At 49.7% G+C, this 21,263-nt stretch overlaps 1 protein-coding gene across 1 annotated transcript; it reads left to right on the forward strand.

The window, feature by feature from the left end:
• The first annotated feature begins 9,067 nt into the window (after nucleotides 1-9,067).
• LOC116908957 (asialoglycoprotein receptor 1) lies at nucleotides 9,068-12,749 on the forward strand. The gene is made up of 9 exons (XM_032912417.1): nucleotides 9,068-9,315; nucleotides 9,712-9,797; nucleotides 10,799-10,915; nucleotides 11,039-11,134; nucleotides 11,216-11,287; nucleotides 11,696-11,782; nucleotides 11,871-12,022; nucleotides 12,092-12,198; nucleotides 12,333-12,749. Exons 2-9 carry the CDS (start codon nucleotides 9,731-9,733, stop codon nucleotides 12,487-12,489), a joined length of 855 nt encoding a protein of 284 aa, XP_032768308.1. The 5' UTR covers nucleotides 9,068-9,315; nucleotides 9,712-9,730; the 3' UTR covers nucleotides 12,490-12,749.
• Nucleotides 12,750-21,263: the final 8,514 nt, after the last annotated feature.

Raw genomic sequence — 21,263 nt, forward strand, 5'->3', positions numbered from 1 at the left:
AACTGTGGCTTTTTTTTTTTTCCTGGGATTTTATTTTATTTTATTTCATTTTTTTTTTTGGGAAAAGGGAGGGATGGGTCTAGGGAGTGGGGAATATGGGAGGGGGGTGGGGGGGCAAGGGGTCAGGGGTTGGGTGTCCGGGAGCCAGGGGAGGACAGGAAATGCTGCCGCCTTCTGCAATTTATTTATTTTTTCTTTTGAGAGAGTGAAAGGAAGAGACAGACACTTGAAACCCCGTGTGTGGCCTGGTTCTTTGGGGTGAAGGGGGGAATGGAGAGACACAGGTCGGGGCCTGGGATAGATGGCTCTGAGAACTTCAGATCCTTCCTTACCTCACAGAGAATAGGGTGCCTAAAAGGGTCCTGGAAAGGAATTACCAGACCAAGGCAGACAGAGACAATGATGACAGGCCTGGGAAGAGCTGGAGCTCTACTAGTCCCTGGCAGACTCTGAGCTCTGCAAGCTCAGGTTTGCCCTGACCACTCCCCTAGCTGGCCTCATCCCTGTTGAAGGCATATTCATTCCTAAAGAAAAACACAGAAGTTCCTCAGCTCATAGGGGATTGAAAAGGACCCATGTATAAAACTGTACAGAATGTACAAATTTAATATACCTGACTGGCCGAAAGCCCTCAGCTCCATTCATCTTAAAGGGCTCAGAGCATAGGCCCTTGGTTGGGCAAGCCTGTTGTGTTACAAAGTATCGAGCAGCCTATGTGCCGGTCTGGAAGCTGAAGCTGCTACTGTTGCTCAGCGTCAAGAGCCACCCCAGTACATTGCTAGCTCTTAAAAAGATTTAAGGAAATCCAATTATGGAGGCATATGCCCCTAATCCCAGCTTTTGGGAAGCTGAAGCAAGAGAACTGGGAGTTCAGGGTTAGCCCAGGATATCTAGCCTGAGCTTCAGAATGAAGCTACTTTAGAAGGTCAAACAAAAAGCAACAAAGAAAAAAAGTAGTTTCCACCGAATGTGTATTTCTTGGTATTGTTTTAAAGCCGGAAAAACTCTAGGTTGACCCATTAAAGATGGGACTGCATAGAGGAAGCACTCTTTGTTATATTTATGGGGCTGTGGACAGAATTTTTTTTTTTTGTCTATTTGTTTTATTTTTTTTTTTTCCAGACATTGTTTCTCTGTGAAACCCTGCTGTCCTGGAACTTGCTCTGTAGAGCAGGCTGGCCTTGACCTCAAAGATCTGCCCACTTCTGCCTCCCAAGTGCTGGGATTAAAGGCGTGTGCCACCACTGCTTGGCATGGACAGAGTCTTTTTGAGAGTTTGCTGGGTGAGGGATGCCATGTGAATCGTTACTGTTGGATTTCTTTGTGTGCCACTTTGCAGGACTTGAGGAGTCTTGGCAAATATTGTGGCTAAGAAAACAGAAATGTGACCCCAGTGAGAGAAGCTGGAGAAGTGATGATGAGCGTTTAGTTTCAGAACTTGACAGATAAGCTATTTGCTGGCATCAGCTATGATGCCATTCCCACATCTGTCTGATTATCAGGGAACACCCCCGCCTGCTGGGCCCTAAGAGTTCTTAAATCCTCAACAATTGCAAAAGGGCAGTTTCTGTAGCCATCCCTGAGCAAAGATGAGAGATGACTGCAAAAGACCAACCTAGGAGGAGTGATTCTGGGGAGGATATGCCATCCAGCCGTCAAAGCAGAGGTCCCTGAACTGCTGGCTGTCCCATAAACCCATGACTCTCTGGATCGCCCAGTGTAATTATCTGTTCAGCATCCTGATCCACAAGGCTCACCATTGCAAGTCTCGGGGTGTAGGACCCAGGGGTCTGAGTGCCAGGAAAGTTCCCCATGGTTCTGATATCTTGTGGCTTTAGGGGAGATTCTCAGATAGTTCTCTTAGCTTGGTTCTGTGTGGGATGAGGTAGGATGAGTCTATGCTGACGTCCTCTGTCTGGAGAAATCAAGGAGCTGAGGCAGGTGTGTTAATTCATCTGTCTTAATGAGTCTGGGTCCAGGGAGTAGAGGAACCTTTACCTAGAAGGGGTACATCTCCCTGCTCTGTTTCTTTGTTACTAAGTTTCCCAGGCTGGCCTTCAATTTGTCATCCTGCTACAGCGTCCTGAGTGCCGGGATTACAAATGTGCACCACCACACCAGGCTCAAAGTCTGCATTATTATTACTGCTTTTAATTAAAAAAAAATTAAATTCACTTGTGTGTGTGTCTATACAAGTGTATGCTACATGCTTGTGGATACCCAGGAGGCCGGAAGAGAGTGTTGGATTCCCTGGAGCAGGATTACAGATGCTTGTGGGCTACCCAGTGTGGGTGCTGGGACCCAAACTTGGGTCCTCTGGATGGGTGCTCTTAACCACCAATCCATCTCTTCAGCCCCTGTTTTGTTGTTTTTTCTTCTTTTTCAATTGCTTCTTAGATTTCTGTGTGTGTGTGTGTGTGTGTGTGCGCACGCGCGAGTGCGCACGGGCACTCATGCACAAGCGTGTGCAAACCAGCATGCATGCGTGCATACACCAAGGTACATGTGTGTGGGTCAAAGACCAACTTGGAGGAGAAAATTTTCTGTTTCCATCATGTGAATTCTGAGGATCAAACTCAGGTTTCTAGTCTTGGTGGGTAGTATCAAGGAGGTGTCAAGCCATCTCATTGGCTATTGTTTTATTTTATTAATTTTGGGGGGAGGAGGGTTTCAACTTCCCAGCCTAGTCTCAAAGTTGTGTAGGCAAGGATGACCTTGAACCCCTGATCCTTCTGCCTCCAGCTCCCAAGTGTTGGGATGCAGGCATCCACTGTCGTCCCTGCCTTCCGTTATTTTTAAGTGATGTAAATGATCTGTGTACCTGACAAATTTGCACATTCAAGAGGTTAAAAATGTTGCCTCCTCATCGAGGAAGCGTGGTTAGCAGTGTGAAGTATGTTATTTCAAGTCTACAGAGAATGTTTCCCTGTGTTCTCTCACCAAACCAGGGGCCACAGGCTGGGCAGATGCTCTACCACTTAACTGTGTCCTCAGTTCCATTGGTCCCTTGAGGCAAATTGGAAAAATAAAATTTTTTTTTTGAGACAGGGTTCAGAGACTTTCCTGGAATCCATTATGTAGACCAAACTGGCCTCAGACCTCCCATTCACTGGTTTAAAGGCATGCATCCCTGTTCTTGACACCACATTGAAAATGTTTTAATCTAAAAATGCTAAAAATATTTATTTCATGTATGTGAGTACACTGTCGCTCTCTTCAGACACACCAGAAGAGGGCATCAGATCCCACTACAGATGGCTATGAGCCACCATGTGGTTGCTGGGAATTGAACTCGGGACCTCTGGAAGAGCAGTCAGTGCTCTTAACTGCTGAGCCATCTCTCCAGCCCCTAATTTAAGATTTTTTTTACGTGTGGAGCTGGAGAGATGGCTCAGCAGTTAAGAGCACTTGTTCGTCTTGCAGAGGACCCAGGTTCAACTCCCAAGGCCCATACGGTGCTTCATAACCATCTGTCATCCTAGATCCAGGAAACCCATATGCATGCAGGTGAAACATTCATATGCATAGTAAAATAAATACATTTAAAAAATAAAAAAATAAAAAGTTTATGTGTATTAGTGCTTTGCCTGCATGTGCGTCCAGGCACTGTGTGTGTGTGCCAGGTTCCCTCAGGCCACGAGAGGGTGCTGGGTCCTTGGCACTGGAGTTGTGAGCCACCGCGTGAGTGCCATGAGTCAAACCCAAGTCCTCTTAAGAGCCGGTGGTGTGAGCCATTGAGCCACCTCCCTGACTCCAGAAGGCAGCGAAGAGACCCAGACTCCTAAATTGACCTGGATTCAAACCCTGGCTTCTCTTTCCTTACCCTCTTTATGTTTTTCACCAAATCCTCACTGGATCTTCTTTTAGTGCCGGCATGTTTTATGTCCCTAGCGGTGGGAATGGAAAAAAAAAAAAACAAAAAACAAAAAAACCAGAATGAAGACAGATGCAGATAATTAGAATCGATGAGTGCTATTACGCAAATAAAATGACTGTTGGACATCTGTCCAGGGCTAGTTTGGGCATGTGGCCTCCCTTGGAGCAATGCTGTATTGAAATATAAACAGAGACAGGTGGCGGAGTGTGCCTAAAAGAACATCAACAGGTAGGGTTTAGGTGTGGAAGCTGAGAGGACAGAAGAGGGCACCGGGGCAGAGCAGAACTGAGGGGACCAGGTAGGATCCGGCTCATAGGCCCTTACAGGTATTCTAGCCCAAGTGCCACGATGCGAAGCTGTCAAAGGGGCTGAAGAAATGGCTCAGTGAGAAAAGCTGTGTGTTGCCAAGCCTGATGACATGAGTTCAAGGGATCCATACGGTGGAAGGAAAGAAGTTGTCCTCCGACCTCTGCATGCTCACAACCACACAAAAAATAAATGTTTAAAAACAAAACAACAAGCAAACAAACAGAGAGAAGCTATCAGAGTGGCAGGATTCTATTTTGGCAAGAGGGTTCTCCGTGCCAGGAGAGAACGTACAGTAGGGGGCGATAGAGAACCTAGAGGTAGTTGCCTGTGTTGGTAAGAGTCTTTGACCCTTTGGGCAAGAAGCCCAAGCCCTCGGGGCCTGTTTCTCTATCTGTAAAGCGCAGCGATAACTGCCTACCTAGCTGTACCCTTAAGAGGAATAAACCACACAGCCCTTAGCCCTGGATGAGGTGCTCAGTAGAAAGTGGCCACGTGGTACGTGATCGGCTTTGAGTCTCTTCGCTTATTGGGTAAACCTGAATGTTACATAAAACCCAAAGCATTCGGCATTTTAAAATCTTTTCTTAAATCATTCACTCTCTGAAGGGAAGGAGACGGAAAGATTTGGGCCACAGAACTCCAATTGCTCTAAGGCTGCAAACTTGGGGTATACCTGGGTTGGCTAAGAGGCAAGGCCGGATGGAGAGGGACCCTGCTGGACTTGGCTAGCTTATGCTTCTTTTATCTCCAAAGGAAGGCCCTGTCAACTGTAGCGTTGGGACACTAAGGCCCCTGAGGTGTCAGCAGGGGCCCATCTCCTTCTTCCCTTGGCTGTCCCTCTTCCCTCAGCTTTACCTTAGCCACACAGCCAGCATCCATCATGTAAGCTCTCTGCCTTTCCCTCAGCCCTGGCTCTACCTGACTGTACCCAGCTATGGGGCTCACAGGAATTCAGTGCTGGGTCACCTCATCTCGAGATCTTCCAGAGTCTGAGGGGCTTGATGTATAGTTCCTATTCTCTAAGTCTGGGGTGAGGTCAAGATAGTGTTACTATACATGACCTTGGAAGTGCACATGACTTGGAAGGCAGTTCAGGATGGAGGTCTCTTTTGTGAAACAGGAGGGGCTATCTGAGCTCAGACATTGTGTTTCTAGGCCTCCAACTTTGCACTATGGAGTGTGCAGAGCCCCTGGATCTAGGGTGTGGATCCCCACACCCTTTCTTGACATGAGAGTTCTAACTCATGGAGGTTTGAATGAGAATGGCTTCCCATAGACTTGGAGACTTGAATGCTTCATCCCTAGTCGGTGGAACAGTTTCGGGAAGAATTAGGAGGTGTGCCCTTGTTAGGTGTGTCATCCAGGGATAGGCTGTGAGGTCTAGAGATCCCACCTAGTCTTGCTCTCTTGGTCTCCTGTTTGTGGATCAGATGTGAACTCCCTCTCAGCACCATGTCTGCCTGCTGTCGCCACATTCCCCGCCATGTTGGTCATGGGTTCATCCTCTGAAATTATAAGTAAGCCCCTAATTAAATGCTCTATCTGTCTATCTATCTATCTATCTATCTATCTATCTATCTATCTATCTATCTACCTACCTACCTACCTATCTATTTCAATAAGTTGCCTTGGTCATAGTGTCTTTTTACTGCAAGAGAAAAGTAACCAAGACACAATCCAACCCTTTCCGGGGTGCCGGTGAGAAGAAACCAGCTCTCAGCATACAGAACTCAGCATGGGCCCTCGCAGAACAACGGACTCGTCATTTTTAACTTCGACAAACCCTTCAGAGAGGCATTAATCCAGCCTTTCAGAGGAGCCCGGAATGGTCTGCTAACAGGCGTGAGGCTTCTCCTGCAGCATCCCCTTCTGGGGCCTCCAGGACTCCACACCTCTTGCTCATTTTTAGCATCCCCATGCTCACCTTGGCCCACTCCTCAGCTTTGTAGCCAGCCAGGCCTCTCCCAGCCTGAAATACTTCCCTCTTTCTAGTGTTCCCCAAAGGAGACTCATCTCTCTCTTTCTTCTTGGTTTCCTGCAGCTCCCAGCTGGCAGCGTGAGAGCTACTCTCTGCCCTCCCCTGGTCAGAGATTTTATCTGTTTGCTGCTGCTGCTGGGAAAAGACACCTGGGAAGACAAAGGAGGAAAGGTTTGCCCTGGCTTAGGCTTTTGGAGGGCTCCATCCAGGGTTGGCTGACTTGGTGCGTTGGGCTTGTGACGAGGTTGAACATCATGGCACCGTAGGGAGTGTGGTAGAGAAGGCTGCTGACTGTGGAGCAGCTAGGGAACAGAGATGGAGAGAGAGTCAGTCAGTCCCAATGACCCACCTCATTGCCTCTGGGCCACTTAGCCCCACTGACCAAGCCATTTCTACACCAAGGCCAGGCCACTATATCCCTTAGATATCTGGCCTCACCACTGTCTGGCCTGCACCTTCCCTTTCCCTTTGTTGAAGCCCTGGGGATTGGGTCCAAGGCTTTGGGCATGTCAGGGAAGCTCTCTACCACCAAATGACATCTCCAGCCCAACTCGAAACTCTTCATGCTCCCAGAGTATAGCCACAGAGTCTCTAAATGTGCTGCTCATGCAGGCCAATCAGTAAGAGATCTTTGAGCATGCGTCTGTCTTCTTGGTATGTGGTTACTTGTCCCTCAAAGGTCCCAGGGCTTCTTGCCTCCTGGGACTTACCTTGTATGTGGTCCTTTTCCACAATGAGGAGGGCTGACCTGGGAGACCAGAGGACAGTGTAGAAATGATGGGCCGCTTCTCTGAGGCTAGCCCTGCAGTCATGTCATGAGGACATTCAAGCAGCCTTGTGGACAGGCCTGTGTGGTGAGGGACAGAGGACTCCAACCAGCAGTAATTTGCCTGTCGTAGGAGTGAGTCACTTTGGCAGCTGATTTTCCAGCCTTAGTCCAGTCTTTCAACAAACACATTCTGACTGAGATCGTGGTTGTGTCCTTGGGAGAGATTCTGAGTCAGAACCATTGGTCTAAGCTGCACTGTAACCTTCACAATGAGTCGTCTGTGTTGATTGCTTAAGTTGCTAAGTTGTGGGGGTACTTATTTTGTAATAAATGACCGGGACACATATCCTATGGGATGGATCTATTTTGTGTGTGTGTGTGTGTGTGTGTGTGTGTGTGTGTGTGTGTGTGTAGTGCATAATATATATTATAAAATGTATTTCTTTAAATAGAGATCTGTTGAAAAGGGATGAAAAACTACGCACACACATCCATACATTCACAACCCACACTTAACATTTACTCAAATGTGTGTGGACACTAGTCCAATACTGCTCTCTTATCCATGAGCTTAGCTCGCTCTAGATTTCAGAATGCCTTCTTCCAGGACAACATGCAAATAGAGAGATGCAAAAATCCTGGGTTTACAGAATTTTTCAGTTTTACAAGCTAATGGCAAGGCCTCACCAGCACTGTGAGAACAAGAGCCTTAGTGCTCCCTCATCCCTAGGCCCCGGTGCTCCCTCATCCCTAGGCCCCGGTGCTCCCTCATCCCTAGGCCCCAGTTCTCCCTCATCCCTAGGCCCCGGTGCTCTCTCACCCCTAGGCCCTGGTGCTCCCTCACCCCTAGGCCCCGGTGCTCCCTCACCCCTAGGCCCTGGTGCTCTCTCACCCCTAGGCCCTGGTGCTCCCTCACCCCTAGGCCCTGGTGCTCCCTCACCCCTAGGCCCTGGTGCTCCCTCATCCCTAGGCCCCGGTTCTCCCTTGTCCCTAGGCCCCAGTGCTCCCTCATCCCTAGGCCCCGGTGCTCCCTCACCCCTAGGCCCTGGTGCTCCCTCACCCCTAGGCCCCGCCCTGCTCCCTGCCAGCCCCTCCCTCTGTGAGTATACCTACTATTCAGACTGGATCTGTGCCTGTTTGTTTGCCAGGATAAACTAGATCGTAAGTGGCAAAATCAGAGAGTGTTAAATTAATGGCCCAATTTTCACCAAAATGGTTGGCAGCAAGCCCAGTACATGTAAACATGAAGATTTTTAGGACACAGACAAGCAAGGACACCAAGCTGTTGGATTTACGTAAGCGGTGCCTTCCTGAATAGCTCACAGCCTCTAGACATCCACAGAGCACCGTTTTCACTTTGGAACCTCACAGGGGGCCTGTTATATTTTGAATATTGCTCTCGTCCCAAGCTAGAGGCTGAGTTCTGACAGGCCTCTCTGAAGCTCTCAGGACTGGGAGGGGCCATGTATAAGCCTCTCTGGGGACTTAGGGATCTGGTGTGTGTGGACACCTAAGGACAGCTAAGAACCCTGTTCTGAGCAAGGTGCAGCACACAGGGCACTGAGTTGGACTGCCCATGTTTTAGTCTGCACTCTTCCGTGCAGTATGGCTCTGACAAGCTTTTGTCTTCCAGGGCCTCAGCTTTCTTGCCCGCAGAATGTGTTATTCTCTGGGGATGAGAAAGGTTGAAGCTCTGGGGCACACAGAAGAATCAGTGATTTCTTGGCCTTGGTCCCAGGGGGGAACTGCTCCTCCTGTTACCTCTGTGCTGCTTGGAGGACTACCGTAGGGTGAACTGGTCAGGCTAGGGCTGAGGAGCCTGGAGCTGAGACCCTAGGAACCTGCAGCTTGCAATTATAATGCTGAGGTCACAGGGCAGGATTGGGCAAGAGCGGGGAATCAGCTGGTGCCTCTGATCCTGGTCAGGGATATTTGGAGATTCTGGGAAATTCAGGACCGAAAGGGGGAGGGCTCTGAGGGGAAACAGCAAACTGAACCCCAGCCTTTTTAGACCTGTCTCACCCACAAAAAGGTAAAGAATATTGTGCGTGTGCGTGTGCGTGTACGTGTGTGTGTGTGTGTGTGTGTGTGTGTGTGTGTGTGTGTGTGTGTGTATGTAGACTCCCCTTTCTGAGAAATAGACTAGAACTCACCCATGCCTCCCTTCCTCCCCAGTACTTTCCCAGTTCCAAGTCTATTCCCTCCTCTGTTTATGGTCCAAAGTCCTGGCGTTGGTGATGCCAGGTTCAGCATGCTCAGACACACAGGGGCCCTGGATGGACCCTGTCCCCTCCCCTCCCATTATCCAGGGCTGTCCACCTGGTTCTTCAGGCTTCAGCCCCCTCCTTAGCCTGGGCTCTTCGTGGTGCTGAGGGACCTTCAGTAAGTACAGCAGGGGGAGAATGGATGGGTGGCTGCCAGGACAGAGTGGCTGGAGGGGTCCTGAATGTGCAGTTCACATGTGCAGTACGTGTAAACGGAAGAGGGTAGATTTCTCTTAGACAGGATGTAGCCTTGGTTAGCCTGGAACTCACTCTGTAGACCAGGCTGGCCTTGAACCCATAGAGATCCACCAGCCTCAGTTTCTGAATATGGGGATTAAAAGCATGTCTCACCATGCCCAGCTAGAGGATGGGTCTTTGGATGTCAGGCTTGGGAGCAGATGGGGGCAGGGTAGAAGGAAGGCATGTTCACCTAGTCAGATGTAAAAGGGATTTAGGCTTCTTCCTGCTCAGAGTCTGTTAGCCCCAGCCTCAGCTCTAAACTTGGCTGTCCTAGGTCCTGCCCCAGTGCTATCATGACAAAGGATTATCAAGATTTCCAGCACTTGGACAATGAGAACGACCACCATCAACTCCAGAGAGGTGAGAGGTGTTCCCTTTCAGCGAGGTGAGGAGTGCTCCCCTCTGGAGGAGAGCATCAATGACTCTGTCCCTCCAGCTCAGCTCCTGTTTCCCTGTGGAGATCCCCAGTTCTGTCCCATACACTTAGAAAACATTGGCTGAGTCACTCCTGCTGGGAAGTTGGGTACAGGGCATAGCGTTGGAGTCCTCAGTGACACGTGTCCAAGCTTTCTCCCAATGTTACCCACTTCTCAAGACCCCAGGCAGTGGGTGGATCCAAGGTGTGGGCCTACTGAAGGTAGGGGACATGAGTTTATTGTCAGTCCCTTCTGAAGTTAGTCCCCGTTTCTTCTTCAGTTTCCACAATGTGTATGTGGGGGTGGGGGTGGGGGTGGATCAGGATCAGTTTGGCCTAAGGGACCCTTGGAGAGGGGGCTGAGGGTCTCGGCTCTGATGGAAGATGAAGCATCTGCTCTCCCTACTTCTTTGTCCTCTGAGCAGCGACTGTTGTGTAAAAACAAATACAGGACTCTTAAGGTATCCCGGGTGGGCAGTGTGCTTTCATGCAGGAAGGGGGACAGGGGAGGAAACGGGGGAGGCCCGCAATGCCAACCGACAGAACTGAGTATCATTTTTTCCCTTGGTGGGAGAGGCTCACCTTTTTTCCCTGCATGCAACCAAAGACGCACAGGATTCATGCAAAGAGGAGGAAACCCACCCTTCCCATACTTTGGTGGAGCAGTGACTCCCCAGGCGCGGTTCATCGACTGTAATGACAAAATTACGCCACAGGGTGGCAGCAGAGGCCCATGGCCTCGCTGGTGCGAGGGCAGGTCAAAGCTTTGCACTTCTGATAAACCCCTTCTCTATCTTTCTTTAAGTCCTGCAGGGTTGCCCACCGCCTACATTTCTTAATTTATACGGTTCCTCTTAGTCTGCTGGAGAGCTTAGTTTGCGCTCTTCCTAGTAACTCGGGATTTAGATTGGCCCAGGTCGTGAACTCCTGACACCCTGTCTTGCAGGGCCACCTCCGGCTCCAAGGCTCTTGCAGCGACTCTGCTCTGGATTCCGCCTCTTCCTGCTTTCCCTGGGCCTCAGCATCCTGTTGCTGGTGGTTGTCTGTGTGATCACATCCCAAAGTGGGTCGCCAGGACTGGGAAGAGAAAGGGGGCAACTTCTGGGGTGTGTGAGGGAGTGGTGGGTGTAGTGGTTGGTAGACAGAGCCAACTTATTTTTCTCTACCCACATCCTCTCTTGCCCAGATTCCCAACTCCGGGAAGATCTGCGGGTTCTAAGGCAGAATTTCAGCAACTTTACCGTGAGCACTGAGGACCAGGTCAAGGCCCTGACCACCCAGGGTGAGGGGGGCTGGGTCTGGGGCCTGGGTCTGGGCGAGGGGTGGTTGGATTGTCAGGACTTTGAACATGTTTATCCTCTAGGAGAGAGAGTGGGAAGAAAGATGAAGTCAGTCGAGTCACAGCTGGAAAAACATCAGGAGGATCTGAGGGAAGGTGAGGGGTAGTGGGGAGGAAAATGAGGGGGAGAGGGAGGGAGGGAGAGGTGGGGGAGGGAGGGGGAGATGAGAGGGAAAAGGTGAGGGGTGAGAGGGCAAGGGAGAGATGAAAGGGAAGAGAGGGAGAGGGAGGGAGGAGAGGGAGAAGGAGAAATGAGGGGTAGGGGGGAAGAGGTTACAGGGAGAAAGAGGGAAGGGAGAGAAATGAGGATGAGAGAGAAGGGAGGAGGTCAGGGGGGGAGGGATCTGACACGGGGCCAAATCTCTCAGCCTAGGTCAAAGTTTTGGCCAGGGGTCCCGTGATGACTGGTTGTTCCCTAGTGTTCACACCCACCTCATTTCTTCCTTCTCTCTCCCCTCTTCTCTCCTCCTGGCCTCTGCGCTCCCCCCCCCCCACACCCCCTAGACCACTCTAGATTGCTACTGCATGTGAAGCAGTTAGTGTCTGACGTGCGAAGCTTGAGCTGCCAGATGGCCGCACTTCGGGGCAATGGTGAGAGGTGGGGGATGCTAGCCCTACTTTCTTGAGCCCCCCCACCCTGGTAGCAACTCAGCTCTTCACCCCCCATCCCCCACCTCAGGCTCTGAAAGGATCTGCTGCCCCATCAACTGGGTGGAGTATGAAGGCAGCTGCTACTGGTTCTCCAGCTCTGTGAAGCCTTGGACGGAAGCTGACAAGTACTGCCAGCTGGAGAGCGCCCACCTGGTGGTGGTGACGTCCTGGGAGGAGCAGGTGAGGCCACACTGGGTTCCTCTGGGATGCCAGGTGTAGAGAGGTCACCAACTCTGCTTCCTTCCTCAGAGATTCGTCCAGCAACACATGGGCCCCTTAAACACTTGGATTGGCCTAACTGACCAGAATGGACCCTGGAAATGGGTGGATGGGACAGACTATGAGACAGGCTACAAGTGAGTGTGTGTCTGTGGCAGCTCCTGTCATCCTGGGCCGGGGCCCCTGACCTCCCAGCCTGTGTCCCAAGGCTGGGGACATGGCTGAGAGTCTGGATTCCTGGGACTCATGGCCGTCCGTCTTCTGTCTCTAGGAACTGGAGACCAGGGCAGCCAGATGACTGGTACGGACATGGGCTTGGAGGGGGTGAGGACTGTGCCCACTTCACCAACGATGGCCACTGGAATGATGACGTCTGCAGGAGGCCCTACCGCTGGGTCTGTGAGACAGAGTTGGGCAAGGCCAATTAGGAGCCTCCATTCCCCTGATTTATTTCCTGAGTGCCTTGAGCTGTGAGGCTTAGAGTTGGGAGGTCCTACTCAAGGGTCTCCCCATCTTTGGGAACTTTCATCTAGGATTTTAAGGGGCTGATGAAGAATGGTGTTTGAGGAATGTGGTATGATGCCTGGTGGTGGTGGTGGTGGTTATTGGAACCCATGACACTTTGTGCAGTGTGCAGCTTACTACTGCCAACTTGTTTTCGAGAGTAAAAGAAGGAAGATAAACATTCGTGAGCTGTCTGGTCACTGGGGGTTAGGAACTAGGCTCGGGTTGGCTCACATTAGGAAGGCCTCGGGTCAGCAGCGTCGCTGTGAAAACGGAATGGACTTTGGATAGCACAGCCTGCTAGCAGCCTGGCCTCGCTGTGCACAGGTACAACAGCCAACAGCATGAGTTAATATTCTGTCCTAAAGTCCCATTTGGAAAATGGGATGATTTGGACCTCTGTCTCTGAGGGCAGGACCGCCGGAGAACTGTAGCCTCCCAGTGCTGAGTGCTTCCGAGACTTGGAATGGAACACACTGGCTTGCCACATTCATCACAACTGCTTTATAGACTGAATAAGTGTGGTGAATACCCAGCCCAGGATCACAGACACCTGCAAGAAATCATACCCATATAATATATACTTATATAAGCATATGCATACATTGTATAAGTATATATAAATGACAGGATATGTATGTAGTTTTTATAAATATAGTGCAGGAAAATAATATTTTTCTCTATAGAAAAGATCTGCAAATCTGACATCTAAAATTCGAAACAAGCGCCAGACTTGGATGAGATAGTTGGGACATGTATAACAAGCAATCAGTATCAGGACTGTGAGGAACTAGGAAGTCACAGAGGAAAACTCAACTCGGAAATGTGAAAAGACACTGTCAGAAACATTTGTCTCTTCAGGTGGGGGAACTTTCCATGTCCACAGGCAGCAAACAGTCTTCCCTTCTTCTTGCCTTCCTGAGGTAGCCGCTTGTGGGCCTGTGGCTAGGGACGCTGCCCACGCAGGCCTCTCAACAAGTAGATTGTCTTCAGTATATGATGCTTATCATTTGCTCTGAAGTAAGGTTGCTGCATGAGGATTATTTTTAAGATCTTTAAAAGGGCTAGAGGGACGGCTAATCAGTTAAGGAAGTGTATTGCTCTTCCAGAGGTCCCAAGTTGGATTCCTGGCACCCACAACAGGCAGCCCCCAACCGCTTGGCAGCCCTCAATAGCTTGTAACTCCAGATCGAGGGGTTCTGACACCTCTGGTTTCTGAAGGCACCCCCACATACACTCATGCAGACATACCCACATTCACAGATTAAAAGTAAAATAAATCTTTGAAAAAAAAAAAAACAACAACTTAAAGAACTTACGTGAAAGATGCGAACTGAAAGATAACCATACAATATGAACCCCATCTACATAACCATAAAAAAAGAAAGAAAGAAAACCCCTCAACAGTAACTAACGGGAAACTCCATGGTGGCACTCACGGGGCACTCTTATCTGATGGATTCGTTGCAAGCCGTAAAAGCAGGTTGTGTGTGTGCTTGTGTGTTGGGATGCGTGGAGACCACAGGTTGATGTTGGTCTCCATTACTCTCTACCTTATGATTCTCTAGGCCTTCGAGGTCGAGCCCCTTGCTGAATCTGGCTACACTGTCTGGCCAACAAGTCCAGGGGTCCCTCAGTTTCCCCCTCCCCGTTGCTGGGATTGTGGTCAGATAATGCTGTACCTAGGTCATTATTAATATTTTTTTCACGGGTGCTGGAGACCACCCTCCGGTTCTAAGCCTTCTGTGGCGAGCATTTTACTGACTCTGCCATCTCTCCGACTGGCACAGGTACTTACACCTAATCTACTGACCATTAGGAGTTACTCCACACAGTGAAACAGGTCAGCGTTGTCTCTCTTGATGACAACTTGCTGACTGGCGACAGCAGTAGAAAAACAAACTGGAACAGGGGTCACAATGGCATACTGCTTGCCCAGGAAAAGATCTAAATTCAAAATGCAAAGTATGGGCAGCCACGTGCATGCTGTGTCCCCACCATTATGATGTAGAAAAAAAAAAAGTAAGTCAAGCCTCGAGTCAAGCGCATTTCTGTAGCTGATAACAGCCTGGATACTCATTCTGCTCCATAAAGCATTCTCGTCGGAAAACCCTCCCCAGACACTGCCTTAATTCTGTTTATTATCTGAAATCATCTGTGCTTTGGAATGTGAAGGGCTTAGATTTGGGGTGAGGCAGACTGAGGAGGGTTATGGAGCTGGGGCAGGGTATGTGCTTTGAGACTTTCAGCAGGGTTTAAAAGAGAAGACACCAGAGGACAGAGATAGCTGGGTTATACAGCTGGAGGCATGTGAGTGTGTGTACATGGTGCCTGCCAGGGTTGGGGGGGCCAGAGAATCAAGGAGAGAAAGTCATGCTCATCTGGGTCTTGATTCTCTCACGTTTAGTTCTCTGGGGGACAGCTCAGCCTTTTTCTTCAGTGGTGGTGGTGGGTGTTGGTTTGGTTTTTGAGACAGGGTTTCTCTATGTAGGCCTGGTTGTCCTGGAACCAGCTCTATAGACCAGTGTGGCTTCCAACTCAGAGATCTGCCTGCCTCTGCTTCCCGAGTGCTGGGATTAGGTACGCACCACCACCGCCTGCCAACACAGCCACTTCTATCTGCCATCTCTGTGGTTCCTTTGTCTTTTCCTTACCATAGAGCTCCATAGAGCTTCTGCTCTAAGGTCAGACTGAGCCAGCTTTGCGTAGCAACTGAATGTGGGCGGTGTCAAGGAAACAGACTGTCACCTCATTAAGAGTCAGAATTCATAGAGGTTTGTCTCAGTTTGAGTGTCTCCCAAGATCTGAGCCTGAGAGGATCTGTCTGTCTGTCTGTCTGTCTGTCTGTCTATCTATCTATCTATCTATCTATCTATCTATCTATCTATCTATCTATCTATCTATCTACGTAACCTTCCAGACAGGGTTTCTCTGTGTGCAGATGGTTGTCCTGGAACTCACGCTGTAGACCAGGCTGGCCTCGAACTCAGAGATCTGCCTGCCTCTGCTTCCTGATTAAAGGTGTGCACCACTACTGTCTGACTAGAAGGTGGTTTCTTAGGAGCTGAAGGAGGCAGCCTGGGGGTCAAAGGAGGGAAACTAAATGGGGAGCATTAGAAAGTTGCAGCCTGGGGTTGGGGATTTGGCTCAGTGGTAGAGCGCTTGCCTAGTAAGCACAAGGCCCTGGGTTTGGTCCCCAGCTCCAAAAAAAAAAAAAAAAAGAAAGTTGCAGCCTGTGTTTGCCAACTGCTGCAGTTCTTGGGCATCTGATGAGCATACAGAATGGCTGGCCTAAGGCAGGAATGGATGACTGGAGGATTTGCCCAGCAGTCCCACTCCCCACAGCTGTTAGCTGTTAGCTGTTAGTGTTAACCTATGCTGGCTGATCTGGCTCCAAATGGCCCCAGAAAAAGTTCTGGAACAGAACACGTAACTCAAACTTGTAGGGCCATTGTCAGTCAGTACAAGCTGAACTGTCTGCCTTTGGTGGTGGCAGAAACCAAGGGGTGGAAGGGCTTTGAGTGGGAGGAGTCTTCTGTGGTCCACATTCCCAAACTCTGGTAAGAATGACAGGGATGACCAACACCAACAGCAGCTCAAACACGAAACACGGAGGAGTGACTTTAGAACATGGTCTGCCAAAACCTAACGAGATCATAACCGTACTTGAATATGGCAACTGATTCTCAGGGAGGAAGCTTCAGTGCTGCACGGAGGTCCTTTAATCCCAGGGCTGGGCAGGCAGAGGCAGGGGGATCTTTGTGAGTTCAAGGCCAGCCTGGTCTACAGAGGGAGTTCCAGGACAGCCAAAGCCATTACACAGACAACCATATCTTGAAAAAACCAAACCAACCAAACCAAACCAATCCAAACCAAACACTACCCCATACCCTAAAATCATAAGCTATGTGGTTTTGCCTAAAAATGTTTTTGACACAATGAGTCTAAATTTATCTGGAAGGTTGAACATGTGAGAACTAGATAGCAGAAACGTTTTTAAAAGAACAGATAGGATAGTTATCTTTCCAGAACTTAAAACCTATTACCAAGCATTCTGACCTGGCTTGGATAGGGACGGAAGAGGAAGGAGTTCAGGGCACAGAACCGACTCCAGAGCCGGGTCGTGCTGGTGGCGAAAAGAATTCAGTGGGAACCAGCCTGAGCAAAGAAGGGAGAAGGATGGCGGGATGGGGGGATCATCCGTGGGACCTCCGGGCAGGAGTGCAGGCTAGCCTGGCGCCCGGGTCCTTCAGGCAGGGGTGTAGGCTGGCCTGGCGCCCGGGTCCTTCGGGCAGGGGTGTAGGCTGGCCTGGCGCCCGGGTCCTTCGGGCAGGGGTACAGGCTAGCTAGCCTGGTGCTCCGGTTCTCCGGGGAGGGGATGCAGGCTGACCTGGCGCCCGGGTCCTTCAGGCAGGGGATGCAGGCTGACCTGGCGCCCGGGTCCTTCAGGCAGGGGTGCAGGCTGACCTGGCGTCTGCTAGGGCGTCTCCATGTATGCCCTCTCCTTCTTGCAGGTCATCTGCCTCATCTTTAAATATCCTATTGTAGCTTGGACTCTTTGCTCTCCCGTGTTAATCCCTATATTATTCCCAAACTTTAGGGTTCAGCTACCATCGTTCGCATCTGAAACCCCGCTCACCCCCAAATGACTAAGAAGGGTCCGTTTGGGTTACCTGATAGTGTAGTAATAAACCGGAGCGGCGGGTCATGCCACATCATGGTTGCTACAGTGACTGTGGGAAGAGGGGCATGGACTGTGTAGGTGCTGATATGTGTAGGGGTTGGAGGTGAGGGCAAACAGAGGTAGGTATCAAATACACCCAAGGCCCTAGACGCATATGGTGGGCAGTATCCAAGAGCTTCACATCAGAGAGCAGGAGACAGGCTGTGAGACAGTTCTCATTTGATCCACTACTGATCTTATTACCCTTTCTTTTTAGGCTTTATTTGTTTATTACGCATTTTTATATGGGGGTTTTATCTGCATGTATGTCTGTGCACTACGTGTATGCAATACCTGCAGAAACCAGAAGACGGTGCTATGTACCCTGGACCTGGAGTTACAGACAGTTGTGAGCCGCACAGTGGGTACTGGGAAGAGCAAATCTGGGTCCTCTGGAAGAGCAGCCAGTGCTTGTAACCACGGAGCCACCTCTCCAACCCTGTCAATTGAGTTTTTGGGATAGAGTTTCTCCGTGTTGTAGCTCTGGCTGTCCTGGAATTTGCTCTGTAGACCAGGCTGGCCTCAAACTTGCAGAGATCCTCCTGCCTTTGCCTCGAGAGTGCTGGGATTAAAGGCATGCACCACCACCCTCTGACCACTTTTGTTTCTTAATTTGGTGACGGTAATAATTTAATTCTCCTCCTCCCCATTACAAGGCCTTGAATTCACAATCCTCCTGTCTCAGCCTCCTGAGAGCTGAGGTTACAGGCGTGAACCACACTTGACCAGTAACTTATTTGCGATAAATTATCTTTCTCAATTCCAAACCTTGGGCTGATGCTTCCCAGACATTCTAGTTTGAAGGTTATAGTCCTTACTGACTAGATTAAAAAACAAACAAACAACAACAACAACAACAACAACAACACCACAGTGGAACTGACACAGAGGAGCTCTTGCTCTTTCCTGTAAAGAACCCAAAGGCTCTTTCTCACTCAGAGTTGTGGGTTTTGCAGTAAAGTGTTGTTTGGAACAGCTACTGACTGCGTCTCTTGCATGGTGGAAGACATCCTGTGGGCACTGTCTTAGTGCCCCCGAGTGACCAGCTCAATCCGACTGTCAGTGGTGGATTTGTGTCAGTTCATTCCCTAAAAATCTTTCTGCTGAATAAAATTCCTTCCATACACCCATACCTTGAACACACTTCATTCTATATTCAGAATTTCCAATTATATGCGTATGCTGCCATTTTTGACAGGAACATAATAACAGGTATAAATAGCACTTTTCTGTAACATAGCACCAATCGAGAAGGAAAGTCAATTCCAAGATACCAAAATATTTCATAGCTGAAGGCAAGTACTCTTCATCCTTTTCTTACAGCACAGTAGGAAGAGTGAGGGCTTGCAATTTCTTTTCCAGATCGGTGTCTGGGACAAACCTTTGAGGGTCCAGTCATCCTCCATCTGATTCGTCTACAGTGTTCTCAGAAGTGTCTCTTGCAATGAAAAGCTCTCGATAACTTCTGAATTAGTCAAACAAGGAATCACAGGGAGGAGGCAGGAGGTCTCCTGGTTCCTCTGAAAGTCTTGGCTCTCTCACACTAGGGCCTTGCCAGTTTACGCACACTGACAGACCACAGGCACCCTTACATTTGCAGCTTCATGGAGGAAGGCTGCAGAACTGAGCGTGGCAAGGTCCAGGATGGAAGAAAGATGCTGCTGTTTGGGGGGCAACCTGACTGGACCCTAACTCGTATCCCAACTCCATCACAGCCCAGTCTGACCCAAGGTGCTGAAGAAGGATGGAGAGAAGGAACAAGCAAACACATGGCTCAGAGGGACATGGCAGCATGGCACTGAGTCAGAGCACCAAACAAACAAACAAACAAACAAACAAACAACTAGTCACTGGTACATTCTCCTCAGATGTACCAACCAACCAACCAACCAACCAACCAAACAGGTAAGCAACCAGCCACCAGTTCATTCTCCTCAGAAGTAATACCATCTGCTCGGTTTGCTTTTGACCTCAGCAGGTGACAGTTGCTCTGAGTGCTTCATGACTTTCTTCACACCCCCTTTTGCCCACTGCCAGTCAACTTTGCTGTGCTCTGTATGGTTTGTCAACAGAAGAAAGAAAGGTTCCACCCACTCACCCAACCAACCACCAACCAACCAAACAACCAACCACCAACCACCAACCACCAACCAACCACCAACCAACCACCAACCAACCACCAACCACCAACCAACCACCAACCACCAACCACCCACCAACCACCAACCAACCATCAACCACCAACCACCAACCACCAACCAGCAACCATCAACCACCAAACAACCAACCACCAACCATCAACCATCAACCACCAACCAACCAACCAACCAACCACCAACCACCAACCAACCAACAACCAACCACAATAACCAACCACCAACCAACCAACCACCAACCAACAACCAACAACCAACCAACCAACCACCAACCACCAACCACCAACCACCAACCAACCACCAACCAACCAACCACCAACCACCAACCACCAACCACCAACCACCAACCACCAACCTCCAACCACCACCCACCAACCACCAACCACCCACCAACAACCACCCACCAACCCCCCACCAACCACCCACCAACCACCAACCACCAACCACCACCAACCACCAACCAACCAACCACCAACCACCCACAAACCAACCAACCAACCACCCACCAACCAATAACCACCAACCAACAACCAACAACCAACCAACCGCCAACCACCAACCACCAACCAACAACCAACCAACAACCAACAACCAACCAAACAACCACCAACCAACCAACCAACCAACAACCAACCAACCAACCAACCAACCAACAACCAACAACCAGCAACTAACCAACCAACCACCAACCACCAACCACCAACCACCAACCACCAACCAACCACCAACCACCAACCACCAATCACCAACCAAACAACCAAACAACCAACCACCAACCACCAACCAGCAACCACCAACCAACCAACCACCAACCACCAACCACCAACCACCAACCAACCAACCAACCAACCACCAACCACCAACCAAACAACCACCAACCAACAACAACCAACCACCAAACAACCAACCACCAACCACCAACCAAATAACCACCAACCAAATAACCACCAACCACCACCAACCAACAATCAACCAACTAAAGATTCCAGAGAAACTGTCCTATGTGTGGATGTTGTAACTAATTTGCTCACCTCTTGAAATAGAAGGCAGGTACCCTCTGGGGACACCTCCAGTTAACAGTGATCCACCATGCTAGACATCTTGGCAGATGTCCAGATTCTGGTCTGACCCTGGCTTTTGTTCAGACCTGCAAGGCTCAGGAATCAACACTTCCCTCGAGGTTTCTTTGACTGGACACAGCCATTTTAGTGAGTTTGCCTCTGAGTTGGACCAGTTAGGTTTCCTGGTATAAACATTTCAACCATTGGATTTATGGATTCTAACGTTGCTAGAACAGAATCCATATACAAGTGAGTTTATAGAGTTTAATAAGGGAGAAATCCTTTGATTTCCAGACCTGAAAATTCTGGCTCTGCAGGCATCAGAGCACGTAGAGCATCCATGGGCTAGCAGCGGCGTCTCACTGGGGCTGTCGTCTACTGCATTGATAGAGTTGACTGGGTGTTCCAATACTGAGTCTGCCAAGCTGCTTCTGGGTGAAAGGCTACATGAGGTCATTCCATGTGCTAGAGCCCAAATGCTGCCTTTGTTTTGCTATAAAATTAGTTGCCTGCTAGGGAGCACGTTATCTAAACTCTGAGAGTAAAACTAGAGATATGATAAACCTAGGGCAGGAAAACAAAATAGAGGCCAAGATCTGGGACACAGCTGAGCAGACACCACTTAACCAGAGTTCAGTTTCCAGCAACCATGCCAAGTGGCTCATAACTGCCCTATAACTACAACTCCAGAGGGGGGATCTGACACATCTGGCCTCTACAGGCACTTGCATGTGTTTGAACAGCTCCCCCACCCCAAC

The sequence above is a fragment of the Rattus rattus genome, chromosome 9, assembly GCF_011064425.1.
Source record: "Rattus rattus isolate New Zealand chromosome 9, Rrattus_CSIRO_v1, whole genome shotgun sequence".
Taxonomy (NCBI): domain Eukaryota; kingdom Metazoa; phylum Chordata; class Mammalia; order Rodentia; family Muridae; genus Rattus; species Rattus rattus.

What these genes read in the sequence shown, in the direction of transcription:
- LOC116908957 (XM_032912417.1), top strand. Translation starts at nt 9,731, where the DNA reads ATGACAAAGGATTATCAAGATTTCCAGCACTTGGACAATGAGAACGAC. An exon ending in TCAGGAGGATCTGAGGGAAG is followed by an intron (nt 11,288 to 11,695) that starts GTGAGGGGTAGT and finishes CACACCCCCTAG; the next exon opens with ACCACTCTAGATTGCTACTG. An exon ending in GACTATGAGACAGGCTACAA is followed by an intron (nt 12,199 to 12,332) that starts GTGAGTGTGTGT and finishes TTCTGTCTCTAG; the next exon opens with GAACTGGAGACCAGGGCAGC.